Source organism: Synchiropus splendidus, chromosome 15 (assembly GCF_027744825.2).
Source record: "Synchiropus splendidus isolate RoL2022-P1 chromosome 15, RoL_Sspl_1.0, whole genome shotgun sequence".
Classification (NCBI taxonomy): domain Eukaryota; kingdom Metazoa; phylum Chordata; class Actinopteri; order Syngnathiformes; family Callionymidae; genus Synchiropus; species Synchiropus splendidus.
In genome coordinates, this window is record NC_071348.1 from 14089178 (window position 1) to 14104554 (window position 15377).

The 15377-nt window shown below is 42.1% G+C and overlaps 1 protein-coding gene across 1 annotated transcript; it reads left to right on the top strand.

Moving 5' to 3' along the window:
• Positions 1-559: 559 nt before the first annotated feature.
• Positions 560-14270, top strand: LOC128771529 (ceramide synthase 2-like). Its single transcript, XM_053886900.1, has 11 exons — positions 560-954; positions 7418-7591; positions 8451-8568; positions 8641-8759; positions 10968-11025; positions 11199-11249; positions 11403-11495; positions 11798-11926; positions 12217-12323; positions 12415-12568; positions 12693-14270. Exons 2-11 carry the CDS (start codon positions 7419-7421, stop codon positions 12837-12839), a joined length of 1149 nt encoding a protein of 382 aa, XP_053742875.1. The 5' UTR covers positions 560-954; position 7418; the 3' UTR covers positions 12840-14270.
• The last annotated feature ends 1107 nt before the right edge of the window (positions 14271-15377 follow it).

The following is a 15377-nucleotide window of genomic DNA, read 5'->3' on the forward strand; positions in this document are numbered from 1 at the left end:
TTTGGTCTTCTTTATCTGGAGTGAAAACGGTGCAGCTGTCTTTACTTCGACTCTGTGTGGCGACTCACGAGTGGCGACTTACTAGTATCCTTGATCCCCATCCAGTCAAGCAACTGACGGATGCTCTGGGCGGACAAAGAGAAGGTGCAGACTTCCAGAATCTGCTGTTAACATCTCAGTGCCAGATACCACACCTCCAGAAGACCAGGCACTAGACGGTGAATTGATGGAGAAGCCAAAAAAATGTTTATTTAGAGAGTGGACACTGATGTTGTTCCAGATCAATGGTGAAATCATAATATGTATGCCATGTACTTTACACTTTTTCAAATGATTTATCAAATCAGAGTGAAGCTCTGAGAGATAACCGAGGTGGGACATTATATTCTTTCGACAAACGAGAGACTAAACTGATTTTTATTCATTCGGATCCATGACGCTGCTCAACTTGAGTGAGCGGAAACAAGCATCTGTCAGCTCTCATGTGCTTTTACGTCATCGGCGTCCCTCCCTCTCCGTTATCCCTCCCTTTCTGCTGCTCTCTGCTCGTCCCCCGCCGGCCGGCCCGTCCTGCTTGCTCTCTGACCGGCCATTCACCGGACAGACCCCCGCCGACACCACGGTCATCTGGAACACGACGAGGAAGACCGGACCCACCTCGCGAACAAGAGATCTGGGCAGCATCAATAAGCGCCACGGATCTTGAACCACTGTGATAGTCCGGGCCGCTGCTTCCCTCCGCGGTCGCTCCAGCAACACCGAGGGAAAGATGTGAATCCAGTCCGAACGCTAAACTTGGACCGAGCTGCGCCCCTTTTCCACACGCCAGTCTCGCACTTCCAGACGGACCGTTAGATCCACGCAGTGGAGGACTTCAGTTTGAGATCGGCATCAGATAATCTCTGTACAACCACCGAGCCTGACATCTGAACCGCAGTCCGAGAGGAAGGACACGTAAGTCCAGATTTCACTTTCATGTGGTAAAGTAAGAGTTTAATCGTCCTGAGAGCGCGCACGTAACGCAACCTCGTGCGGTGCTGACGTCATCACGCAGGACTTGCTCGATGAACTAAATTTAGTTTAGAAAACACAATTAATGTATTCCTCCGTTAAACAATAACCACTCCGATGTAGTATTTATCCCAGCAGATGAACAAATGTGCGTTAACGTTGCACTTTATTTTGCTAACCGACCGCAGCCTTTTCCATCTTTCTTATCGAAAACGCCCGCTAATATGAAAACATACTTCATAAATAATATCCAACAAAGGTCTTGCTTGTCTTCTTTCACTCACCCATGAACTAGCAGGGCAAGGTTAGCATCTGTTTGCTAAAGGGCCTGTTCAATAACGATGAGTATTTCAACATAACTGAGGGGAAGTAACAGAACTTGTACCTTATCTTTACTATATTCACCTCAAAGATCACTGAAGATCACCTTTAAACTCACCATGTCGAGTCGAACAGCTCGTGTTCAGTAGCCACTCAGGAGTGCATGCGGAGTGTGGCGCTAATCCTCTCCCGGTTGGGATTATAAAATTCATTTTATAGCTCAGGATGAAGAGTGGTGCGGGGGGCAATGAGAAGAACCGGTGGCCCTGTTGACCTGAAGCATCTGTATATGCACTGGATACCTCAAAATAACGACACTGCAAAAGGTCACTTGTAAACAGAGTCACCCATGGAGGAAACTTTCTTGAAAATGCTTACTTGTCAACTCATACTTAAGAATTGACTGCCTCCTTCATACATCCAGATTGTCATGCTTCTTCATTATATTGAGCGAGAAAATAGCGATGGTTGCTGGTGTTTCCATAAATGATAGATTTCTGATTCTAATGTGCTTGTGAGAAAGCTTCTTACTTTTCCAGAGATGCCAGTGAAAACAAAATACTATTAAGAAATGGATCAGATTCACACACATGTAAATGAATTAATGGTTCATGAAAGTATATGGGTGTAAGTAATCTATAGTTCTCTCTCTCATCACATCATCACATACATTTCAAATGCAGTCCCAATATTTTAAACATTTCTTTGTCGCAAATTTTCATCAAAAATATTCAGATTAGATTAGATGGCCTTTATGAGTCCCACAGTGGGGAATTGACACCTTTTTAAACATATCCCAACATATTTCATAAGCGAAACATTGGCACGCAAACACTGCATTAAACACACATTAATGTGTAAACAGACTTTGTATAGCTGCACCTGGGGAAATATTCTCAAATAATTTCTATAAATTAGTGTAACTAACCACTAAGGTTGGAATGAACTGACTTACGGAGTTTCTGTGGACATCATCTAAATTGACAATAAGAGTTACAGTCATGACATCAACATCTTCAATTCTCTGTGGTGGCGAGAACCTTAAAAGGCCCACAAGTTTACAAGGTGTTGCACCAGACCTGTTCTGATTTTGTTATCATGTTTCATGACTTATTAATAACTGTATGGACGTAATAATCCATATCACAATGTGAGCCAGAAGCAATAGGGGATCTTAAACCGGCTGATCATTTATTCACGTTATGTCAAGATTTTAGTAGTTGCCATTCAAGCATTCAGTGTTGTGTTTGTTCAGGATGCTAAAAGAGTAGGATATCAATGAACGTCACGTATAAATTAGCTGGAAAGAGCAGAGAGTATGACCGAAGCACTGCCTTCTCTATCTCTCTACAAAAGTGCTCTGCCAGTGTTTGTGGCCAGTTATCTCCAACTACGTGGCCCTTGCAGAACGATTAGCAGTGCGTGTGCCTGGGGGCTGGTCTGCTGCAAGATATCTGTGCTCACAAAAAAGGAGGGCCAACATCCAGTCAGGAGCAAATAACATGACAATGTCATGCTCACACCTCCTGTGCTTCGGTGTCGCAGCATGATGACTGACTGAAACCCCCCCATCAATAATTCATGAGGTCATTCATTCACATCCCTGTGATCCTTATCTAAAACACAGCCGAGTGGTGTTGTGGCTCATCGTTCCTCAGCATGACCCAAGTTACCACAAACAAGCTGTGTGTTTAGCGCATGACACGAGTTACATCCCACAATCTGACCGGTCATGATGTCACGGTGATCAGAGCTGAAAGACGCCACTGATAGTGAATGGCAACCGGTTTAAATATTGGACAAGACACAGAGGTTTTGTAGAATGAATGATTGATTTGAGATCAATCTTCGTTCTGACCTAAACCCACGAACCTAAACTCTGGTCTCGCATGGACAGACATCACACTCCAGGCCCATAAGGCAGTTCAGAGGAGTCAGTCCAATAGTAAGGTATGGCAGGCTGTCAATGCTCATGTGAGCTCCTAGTCGACTAGTCACTTGACACGGTTGTATAACAGTTAGAGCACATCCTCTCCATTCACAAGGTTTCCAGTGTGTCCGACACACACACACATACACACACACACACACACACACATATATATATATATATATACACGATTCACAATTAATTCATTACAACAAAAAAATAATTGAATTTCACTCTGCAGTTTGCTCTCCAGACACCAGGGAACCTTTGTAAGTGCAGGAGTTCCTGGTCCACTGATAAGACCGATGCTCAAGACACATCGCAGGATGATAACAACAACAACAAACATGGAGGAATCCCGGAACAAAAGCAAACAAAAGCATCTGTTTGCTTTTGTTCAAGGATGGTTTTCGCAACACAAAGGCCAGAGTTTCCACTGCTCTGAATGTACTTGAAATTGTTGTTGAAATTTCAATCTTCTTGTACAAATATTTGACAATATAAGACATTACAAGAGATTTAGTTTAAATATGATTATATAAAAACTTGAATATAGCCACCATCGTGATTTATTGTGCGATTGTGAAACTGATGCAAAATAAACAATATTATTTCAGTAATATACCAAATATATATATATATATACAAATATATATATATATATATATATATATATATATATATATATATAAACCGTGATCCAGTTAAAAAAAAGAAATAATACGTATACATTTTTTGAGGCCGCAGTACAGACTACATGAAGTTCTGTGTCGCTCTCAAGTTTAGTGGCCCCCCCTAGAGGGCCACTAAATAAAATCTGTTACACACCCACGGGCTGTGAATTGTTCAGTTCATACGCCTCTATTTTACTCCGTGGCACCAGTGTGTCCTTCAATTGCGTAAAGAATAAAGAGAAGCTTTGAAAATATTAGATATTGTTCAATACTTACAACCATAAATCTTGAACTGATCTTGAATCGACTTGAACTGTGAATGGAGAAGCAACAACAGTGAAACAATCAAACTAAGGGGTTGCTTATTTAATTGATGTTGACATGTATTGAATTGATAACAATAAAAAAGCTTTTTAATTCCGAGGAGTAAATCTCAAACTCATCTATCCATTTTCACCCGGTCTATTCCTTCCAATTGTCCGGGTGGTGTCGGCGAACTTCGGTTCTTTAAGCTGCGGGTGTGTTTTTGTCTGGGGCTTTTCCCCAGTAAATGCACCTCAAGCCCCTATAAGTCCACTTCCATGATTGTGTTTTCCTCTTGTTGTGATTTTTCCACTTGGTTTCATCATGTGAAGCCACGCAAGATTAATGGCATGTTGCTCAGTGCTGAGAAGAAAAATAAAATGACTGTGAAATGCTGTGTTGGAAACACTTGAAGTCGAAATGAATAAGACCCACCAAGACCTGACTCTCCGGAAGGGGAACACCTTCAGTTTGGAGACTCAAAACCACCAAAAGTGTGTGAGCGATCTGGGGGTTTTGGAGAGCGTGACTCACCGTGACGGAATGCTGCTGCAGTCATGTGACTTCCTCCAGCACAGTTGTATTATTTTGACAGATTCCTACTGTCTCACATGAAATTTCACATGTTAATGTGGAGCACAGAACGAACAGAAGCATGTTCACATTCCGTGGATTTCCCAGACTGTGCACCTTGCTCGAGTCTGGTCTGGTGGGGTTTTCGTTTTGCATAATAATCCAGTTCACCACATCCTCATTACTCAAGTGATGGGAAGAGAGACATTTGTTCTTCCTTCCTCCTGAGACGCTGTGCTTCTATTGGCGTTTGAAATGGTCAGAGTTTGGTCATGTGGTCTGGCTGTCCAATTGTCTTTAATGTAGGGAAAATTGTGCAAAGTTGTAACCTTGGATTGAACTATACAAAACTGCATCGTTTTCACTGCTGCTGTGTATTTTGATGTGATGCCAAACTCTTGCGTAAGCTATTTTGGGACATGGCCCGCCTCTCCCGGTTTTGTCATGTGACATCATTAGTTGGCTTTTCTCTTTCTCTCTCTCTTTCCTGTTCACGCTTAGTGACTTGAAAGTGCACCTGGTCAGTTAGCATCGCCGGGAGATCTGTGACATCACAGAGCCAGCGGAGAAGTGTTTATCTTTACGTGTTTTGTTTTACAGTCTCCTCCAGCCCAGGAGGGGAAGTCATTTGTGATCATGTAAACTTGCCCTTCAAAAATAGAAGGATAACAACAGGGTGTGTTGCTTGATGCCTCTGCATCAAGAAACAAAAAAAAACAAAGTTACATCAAAATTGCACAAAAAGTAAGATGAAAGACAAGGCGCAGAACAGAGAAAAAACGGACTGTATTTTGCATTATGAGGTAAAATTAGTGGTGATAGAGAAAAATCTACTCTTTTTCTTCTATTATTTTATGAACCATAATAAACTTATGTGCCTTGGTCAATGCATTTTCCCTGTGTATTTTTTAGTATTATTCCACATGAGTTGTTCATCGCCAGCGAAGCCGAGCTTATTTCCACTTATCCTTATCCTTATTGATTATGTATATTTATTACTTATTTAGCCCTTTAATGTAGTTTTCTCAATATTCTGATTTCGTCTGACAAGTTTTTAATTCTCTGCATGACTGTTTTTTTCCATAGTTAATAAGGTTTCTCTCTTCTGCAGGTGATTCGTTTGACACCTCACGTATATTATTTACATGTAAGCTAGGCCATTTGGTTTACACTGTCAGTAGAAGTTATGCAGTTAAGAGCTCTATCTCTACATGTTGCCTCCTGCTCAAAGCTGCTGAAGGTGATGAGTGACCTCTTTGCTGTATTAAGTGTTTGTAAACTCAGACTTTCCATCTATCAGCATGCCCTCAAAAGAAAGTTTTCTCCATAGTAAATTCATGGAAATAAATCTCCTAAAGTCGCAGCCCAAGTTAAAATATTAGTCAGGAATTACATTCTGCTTCAGATTGTTTTGTTGTTGAGATCAAACTCAGGTGTTGAGGGCCACATCTGGCCGTGGTAACATTATATATAGCCCACAACATGACATCAGTATTCATTGTTGGCGTGGTCTGAGGAAAGATGCTTGATGCGCTGATGATGCCATAACTTTTTATTGCAGTCCTACGGTACTTTACTGCCAACAAAAAGGGGTTGGAGAACTGTGCCAACACACACTCCTGAATCCTCATCCATCCTGCTCCTTGGTGATGTCACAATGCAAACGTAAAACATTAAAAGTAAATAATCAATACAGCAACGCCAAACTATATAAAATAATATCTATTCAAAATAATTAGTAGTCTGCCTTCAGCGTTCATAATCGCTAAACAGTTTAACAGGTTTAAAACAAAATCAAATGAGACTTCCGTGGTTCAACTTTTTAACAATTTCTAACCTCTGTTGCTGACCTTTAGGGGTCACAATTGACCTCTGACTTCCCTCCAGCTATGGGTGTCAACGGTGCAGGGAGCATGTTACAAAAGCCATAGTTAGGTCAACTCTAAATGTAAGTGTTTTTGAACCTTGCCTCACTGGGCCCGGCAAAGATAGATAGAAGAATTGAGAAACCTCCTCCCCAGTACGACAAAGTCGAACGAATCACCAGTGAGTCTGCTATAGTGGAGGCCATTTCTCGTGTGGAGTTCCAGGACCCTCCATAATAAGCAGCAGACGCCAGCAGGGAGGGGTCTGGTTGTGAAATAGTTAAAGGGTTGAGCCATTTACAGCTGTGGTGGGTGGGAGTGGAGCCGATCTGTAGGGGGACTCCAGCCATGAAGCGTGGGGGGTTGGGGCTGGAGGCCCCTGCAGCTCTGCACATATGGATGAAGAGTCATGACTCACAGCCCTCGCTCAGAGGCTTGTTCCCTTCACTCATGCCACTCCCCAAAATCACAGCCAGCGTCCATGTGGGTGACTGAAAAGTGGCAAAAGTCTCAGAGAAAAGATTTAATCTCTGCCATTCAGCCCTGGTGGAAGAATTAAAAGCTTAATTAGGGAGTAGACGTCAGAAGAGCCAGTCTTCTCTTAATCACTATAATAGTACTCACCGGAGTCGGCAGACTCCTCTGGTGCTTCGGGTGGAGCCATTATTGTGGGTGTGTCGTCAAACACGTGTTCTATCAGGAGCTTTTTTCTTCACTTAATGAACACTTGTGTGTTTCAGGATGCTGTCAGGGCTGAGTGAGTGGTTCTGGCAGGAGCGGCTGTGGTTTCCAGAGGGTCTGGGGTGGGCTGACCTGGAGGACCGGGATGGACGGATATACGCCAAAGCCAGCGATCTCTGGGCGGCTCTGCCCATCGCTCTTGTATTTCTAATTGTGCGTCAGGTCTTCGAAAGGTCAGTATGCTGTTACATATTGTATACATTAAATATGAATGTTCCCTGCTGGGTGCCATTTTTAATTCAAGCTCAGATGGTAGATGGATACACAAAATCATGTTAATGACATTTGTGTAAAATATTTATTATTATTTAAAAATAAAAAGGAATTGGTGACTGAATGATCGCCAGGTTTTTGTCGCTTGAATGTGTGAAGCGGTCGACCTCCCACTGAGTGCAATGATTTATTTAAATATATATACATGCTGTGAGCGAGTATTTTGACCTTTTAAATGCAACATTATTCACTACTCAAGTCACACAGAATTCGAGTTGACCTTGTCCGGAACTGACTGTCCTCAGACATCCCCCAAAACAAATGTTCATGAAGACTTTGAACCTGTCCTAGGGCCTCACGCCAGTATTACTACGTCTCTCAGTCAGGAACTATGAACCTATTCATGTTGTAATACTTCTATTTTTTTAATGACCTTAATCTTTTTTTGTGATCACTCAGTATGTGTGAGGCTACAGCAGAGATGTGCATAAAACCACCACTATACAGTGCAGTATTCTCATTTATGTTATTGATCAAATGTTTTTGGCGTGAGCGAGGTTCTGGCTGTTATAAATCAATGAGTCATCTTCTTCAAATCTGGTTAGGAGTCATTCTAGGTACTTACACAGGCACTGGTTTAATCTTTCAGAAAATAACTTTTGGAAATAGTGGCCTAACCTGTACTGCTTGATGGATAATACAGTTTAGCAGAAGAGTGGAGGTTTTTTTTACATGTTGTTATGAGTATTCTTATACAATTTGGCATCTTGGCAGTTATTGCTTGACTCCTCTTTCATAGTTGAACTTTTTAAATTGCAGGACCGTTGCTACACCTTTAGCGGCTGTCCTCGGTGTGAAAGAAACAAAAAGGTTCAAAGTCCCTCACAACCCCATCCTGGAGTCGTACTACTGTGACATCAACAAACACCCCTCACAGGTACAAGCTAGCACTCACGGTGGGGCATGAGACACTAGGATGTATGTGAAAAATCGGATGTCCCGTCTGCAGATCTCAACAGTGAGTCTGAGCAAACAGACTGGTTTCTCAGAGCGACAGGTGCAGCGCTGGTTCAGGAGACGGAGAAATCAGGACCGACCGAGTCTGCTGAAAAAGTTCAGAGAAGCCAGGTGAGTGCGACATGCACACAGCTACATGTATGGTTCCCGGCAGACTAGACAGATGCCCCACGTTATGAGCATATTTCGGAGAGCAGAAGCGACCTCTATTTTTAGCATGTGCTCATTACAATGCGACTTGGCGGCGACCCTGCCTGTACACATCACAGCTGTGCAGTGAGCCATTTGCACACACGACACATTGGCACATGACCACAACAGCAGGGCCTCTGTCACTACTGATGGGCATTTACTGTAACAGAAGCAGAGGTCATCCAACAGCAGGAGTGGCACAAATTCCTGAGTCAGTGTCTGACGGTAAGTGTGGTGGTATGTGTCAGATACAGAGTTGCAAGGTAAACTGAGTAAGCCTGCCAGTAAATTCTATCATTTTCATCTCTTTTGCTAGGAATCCTGCAACTAGTTTAGTTAGTTTTGAACCGACATTGAAAATTGTAAATTGTATTGCATGTAACAATTATATATGAAGCTGTAACTATTTCTTCTGTATGTAAAGTATAGTTCAAGAATCATTTTCTCAGTGAAGTTGTGACTGAACTAAGAAAATTAAATGGACAAACAATTTTGCAATGGACTGATGGTTGATCTTTTTTTTAAATTATTGTGAATATTACATTTTTTAATCTCAATCGCACTAAAGCTTGTTGTTGAGCCTCTTCAGTGCCTCCGAGGTTATTCTGAAGAATGTTCTTGACAGTCTCTGTTATGTTGGGTTGTTGAAGTAAACAAATGTTTCCATGAAGAAAGCATTATTGGCCCTGCTGTTGGGAACATCTTCGCCAAAATTACATATAGAACAGTTACAAAATGTGTGATTCATTTGCCATTAATCACGAGTTAACTCACGAGTTAAAAAATAGAACTCTATTGACAACTATTAAGTCCATTTAAGTATGCATCATTGGCAGATTCCGATCCCTAGTATTCAGTCAATAAAATATACTTGGTCAGACCTTCAGTAGTTTTCACATACCCCATGCAAACATACAGTGTGAATGACTGCTAAATTTTAATTTGATGTGATGGTTTGAACACACGTTCTGTTATTTGTTGGCTTTAACGTCGAGAACTGACACATTAAAACTGCCAAGAATATAGTTTTGTTCTATTTTTTTGCTAACAGTGAACAAATATTTCACAAATTTCATTTGAGATTGTATCAAATTTGAAGGGCGTCCGCCACTGTATACCAATCTCTTGCGGACCACCTGAAATCACTTGGAGGACTGGATTTTGTCCCCCAGGCCTTGAGGTTTACTCTGCTTTGAGGGGTCACAGGGGGTAAAGTCTATCTCAGCTACAACATGAAGTAAGGAAGTAGTTCACAGGGTTCAGTGAAGTCTGGGTTTCTTCAACTACAAATTTTAAGATGCTTATAATAGATAGTGTTGAGTGGAGGGATGAAGACACAATAATAACTGTGGCTATTATTTAGTGAAATAGACCTTTTTTGCTTACTTAAACTTAGCTTGTGCTGACTGATCAGAGAAGAGTCAGCAGCAGCTATTGCAAAAGTGAGTGTCACTAAGTGTACACTCGTTGAAAAAGAGCACACCACTGGGTGACATGCACAAATTCATTCAATCCACCTTAATTTATGACCAACTTATCTCAGCACAACAAACCAGCAGAGTGAGGGCCACATTATTCATAAATATTAACTGCAAACACTGCTGCCTTTACACCACTGATGGAGAGTGCAGTGCTCAGTGAGACACGCAGAAGGTCAGCTACTGGGGCATACATTGGATGCGCGTGTGGGCGTGTGCAGATGTTCATGTGACTGCATTTTTGTCGCTCGCTGGCCGTTGTCTGGTCTTCCGTTGTGTGCGATTTGAAATGTCTTCCCGTGAATTGCTCTATTGTGTGTGTTCACACAACAGACGTTTTTGTTTGTCCTACTCTCCTCGCTGGTGTCGCCCCCGCACACAGACTGCTCTTTCTGTCAGCCTATACGTCTCACTGTACTTTCACTGGACGGACTATTTGTCCACCTGTGGGAGAGAACGGCCTCTCACCGGTTCTGTCAGCGGATATTAAGAGGAAGAATACACGCACTCTGACAGCTCCCATTGTCCATCACTCATATGTGTTAATAATATTCTCCAATGGTCTGTGTGTGTGCCATGTGATAATGCCTCAACGATCAATGCCTCATTAAGTGGAGAATGTGTTCTATGTATGTTTGCTCTCTTACAGTTGGAGATTTACCTTTTACCTTCTTGCTTTCATTGCTGGCCTGGCCGCACTCGTGGATGTGAGTAGCCTTCTCTCCTCTTGTCATTATTACTCATCTTGCAGCTGCAGCAGCACCAGATTTTCCCCCATCGTTGCGGCAGATTTGACTCATTCCCACTGTGACTCAGATAAAATAAATAACCGCACCTGATGGCTTGTGGTGTCTCATTCATTCACTGTCTCCTCTTGCAGAAACCATGGCTGTACGACTTGAAGGAGATGTGGGAAGGCTTCCCTGTGCTGGTAAGCTTCTGCTTTTTGTACCTTCCTATGTTTAGATTTCAAGATAAACAAGCATGGATTTCCCCACTCCATGACAACCAGAGACCTAAAATACAAAGATTGTGCCTCTTAGATCTCTTGTATGACCAGATCTGGGTTCTGTTCTTGTTTCAGACTTTGCTACCATCTCAGTATTGGTACTACATGATCGAACTTGGATTCTACAGCTCTCTACTCTTCAGCGTGGCGTCTGATGTTAAACGTAAAGTGCGTGACATTTTCTAAATGTGTTAAGAAATCAATACATTTAAATAGAAGAGGAGGGAGGCGTTCTGTCCTTGGAGCATGGTCCCTTTGACATCTGGCTGCGACAGTGTGGACATTAGACTGTTGTTGCTTGCTTGATCGTGTGTGTGTGTGTGTGTGGACTTTGATCTGCGTCGGTCAGCTGAGCTCAGTGGGGGGATTTCTCGCTAATGGTCACATTGTGTTCCTTCAAACACAACAGTAAACTATTTTTAACCGCCAATTTCTTATATCTCCTCAACACTCTCTTGCACTGTCTGCAGGACTTTAAGGAACAGATTGTCCACCATGTTGCTACCATCCTCCTCATCAGCTTCTCCTGGTGTGTCAACTACATCCGTGCTGGAACTCTCATCATGCTGGTGCATGATTCCTCCGATTACCTTCTGGAGGTAATATAGTCCAACGAATCCTCCTTTAAAACAATGAATCCTCATAATCATTTAAAAATACAGATCATGTGACTTCAGTCAGCTGACATATATCACGTGTTTGTCCATCCGGTGAGCTGTAAGTGAAGTCACATGTGTCACGACGTGTCTCGGACATCATGTCTTTATTCATGTCTTCTCGAAAACGCACGGTCACATTAATACCGTAAAACGTGACTTACTAAACAGTGTCCCCTGGTGTTCAGATCTATCTACTACACCACTAATCCTCTGACTTCTGTTTTTGTCAGTCTGCAAAGATGTTCAACTATGCTGGGTGGCGAAATGCCTGCAACTACATCTTCATAGTTTTTGCTGCCGTTTTCATCGTCACTCGTCTCTTCATCTTCCCTTTCCGGTACATCCCATACCAAGCATCTGATAAGCCACACAATATTATTAAACCATGCTGCCAGTACTCAAAGTAATTGACCCATTCTTCCCTGCAGGATTCTATACTGCACGTGGGTGTATCCAGTGACTGTCTATGAACCCTTTTTTGGGTACTACTTTTTTAATGGTCTTTTGATGGTGTTGCAATGCCTACATATCTTCTGGGCCATCCTCATCATACGGATAGCGGTGCGATTCCTTAGCAACAACGTAAGTGAGCACAGTTTATTTCCTGTTGCAGATGATGTTGTAAAACTGTAGAGGAAGAGGCTTGAAGAACTCAGAGCCCTGTGATGCGCAGAAAAATAACAACCTGTTTATATTTTTTTTTCAGGAAAAGGTAGATGATGAAAGGAGCGACAAGGAAGAGACTGAGTCAGAAGATGAGGATGAGGAGAGGGAGGAAAAAAGTGTGCTGAAAAACGGGCCGGTGCAGAATGGTCACACAGTGCACAACAATAACCACAGCAAGAAAGAGTGAAAAGTATCAGACGGACTCATGCCCTGCTGCAGAAGAAGGGGTGATGCAGAAAGGGGGGGTGGGAGGAATTCCTTAAGACCAAGAACAACAAGTACCTGAAGAAAAAAACGACACTGTTATATTTGCACAGCGCACACACACATTTCGTTCTACTTTTTAGGGGGCACAACGTTCCTGTGGGTGATACACACTACATGAAGTGGACCAGCTTTTCCGCTGAGTCATGTGTTGTCATTGTTGCCAGTCCCCTGATGTTAAAGAGACAGGAAGGAAAATGGAGAGGACATCAGAGGGGAGTGATGCTCTATGATAGCTTTCCTTGTCCGTTTCGTGCCTTAGAGTGGAGTTATGGCCTTTAAAGATGGCGATTTGAAAATGCGCTTTTCTCATCTTTTTGCGTCGTTGGACCAAGAGTCCTGTGAAATTGAGAAACAGCATTTAACTGCTTACATTTCTGTCTATGCAAATATGTGTTTGTTCTGTGATTGCGGCGTCCTTGCACGGATCCACAGTGTTTCTTAATGGTCTGGCGCAAGGACAGTTAGTCTCTACTTTCCAAAGTGGCCTGTCATGAGTCTGCCTGTGCCTGGCAGTTGAACAGCTCATTTAGTGTTTGATGACATCAACCAATACCAGGAATAGATAAATCCCGCATATCCTGTCGTGCTATTCTGCATTCATCTCAGCTGCCAAAAATGTTTCACCTCTTGATCTCCACGTCAGTCTTGGAAATGAGATCTGACGGTCTGACACTAGCGTTTCAGATGAACCGGAGTGTCCTGTAGCGTACTTGTCAGAGCCGAATGTTTGTCTGTCACAGCTGAAGCAGTTGCGAGCAGAATGGCACCAATGATGCCACCCACAGCAAATTCAAATGTACACAGTGATGGTAGAGAAAATATAGTTCAGTTACTGGCATCTGCAAACGAGGGGTGATTCCTATGGATTAAAAAAAAAAACACAAACAAAAAAAACGTAATATGACCGATTAATGAGTGATTTAAAAACGGTTTACAAATGATGTAGAAAGTGTTTGAGTTTTAGGCCTTTGATAATGAAATTATCTTTTGCAATGATGTTGCCATGCTTTAATGTTTTTGTATATTAAGTGCCTTATCTGTCATGCAAGGGATGCTCTCTCCTCTCTTTATGTCCTCTGCTCTTTTCTGTCTCCACCTCACTTGCATGTCCTCTCCTGTCACTCAGCTTCCTCTCTCACAACCATGACCTTCCTGTCAGGAGGAAAAACTCTCATTCAGCTGCCACACCCATTGTTACTAACTCTGACCTACCAGCAACCAATCATCCCTGGTGACATCGATAGAACAGAAGTGTCTCAATTACAGTGTTATTATTATGTTGTTTAATGATGCATAAGTATTGTTATTAATAATAAAATCAAAAATCATAAACCACAAGTATTCTGTTGTCGAAATATGTTTATTTCCCTTTTCTGTGTACACAACATTAAGTAAGGTGGCAAACACATTAAGGTCAGCTTGCAGAAAACAAACTTGTCGCTCACTCAAAAAGTACTTTTTCATTTCTACTTCGATGCATTAGGGGCCTTCATCAAGTCGCATGAAGCTGGCTCAATCACCTTTTTGTACATTAATAAGAGCTAAATCCCATGATAAAAACCAAAAATATAACCTTATAGTATTCCAGTCAGAGAGAACTAGATACGCCTCCCTCATTTTCACTGAGCCGACCCTTCTCACCCTGGACATGGACTGTTTGTTCCTCTTCCCTCTGGCAGGAGGCTACGGTCCATCCAGACCAGAACCTCCCGTCACATGAACAGCTTCTTCCCCTCGGCCGTCAGACTGTTGAATTCGTGAACAGCCTTGTTGTTGTTTTATTTTATTTTATTTTATTTTTGACTGCACGTTATTCCAAAACACTTTCCTAGTTAGTGGGCTCCCCACTGACCATGGCAATAAATTAATTGATCGCTTTCGAGGGTAAAAAAAAAAACCAGGAGGTTTATGGCTAAAATAGTTTACATATACCGTCTGTGTAGATGTCAGCAGATCTCTACCTATGGAAATGAATGTGTTTTAAAAATAATGGTGGAGGTGCATGTTGGGTTTTGGAGCTGACAGAAAAGGTGTCTGGTCACCACTGGATTTAAGTCTAGACTTCGGGACAGCAAGAGACCTGCCTGAGGATCTGAGGGTCCTGGTTGGCGTGGGGGGCCAAACCAAGACGGGCGTGAAAAGTCTGTTCTAAAGTGGCTAGGGAGCCCGTGTAGTGATCACTGGAGTGATGTGTTTCAGCCAGTTAGAAGCCTAGCTGCTGAGTTCTGATCTAGCTGGAGACCAGATAAAGTTGATGCCTTGAGGAGAGAGGTGACATTGATGTATGACTTCACTCTAGATATTTTAACTGAAGGAAACAGAGCTGGACTGTGAAGATCAAATGAAAGTGAAGAGACATATATATATATATATATATATATATATATATATATATATATATATATATATATATATATATATATATATATATATATATATATATATATATATATATATA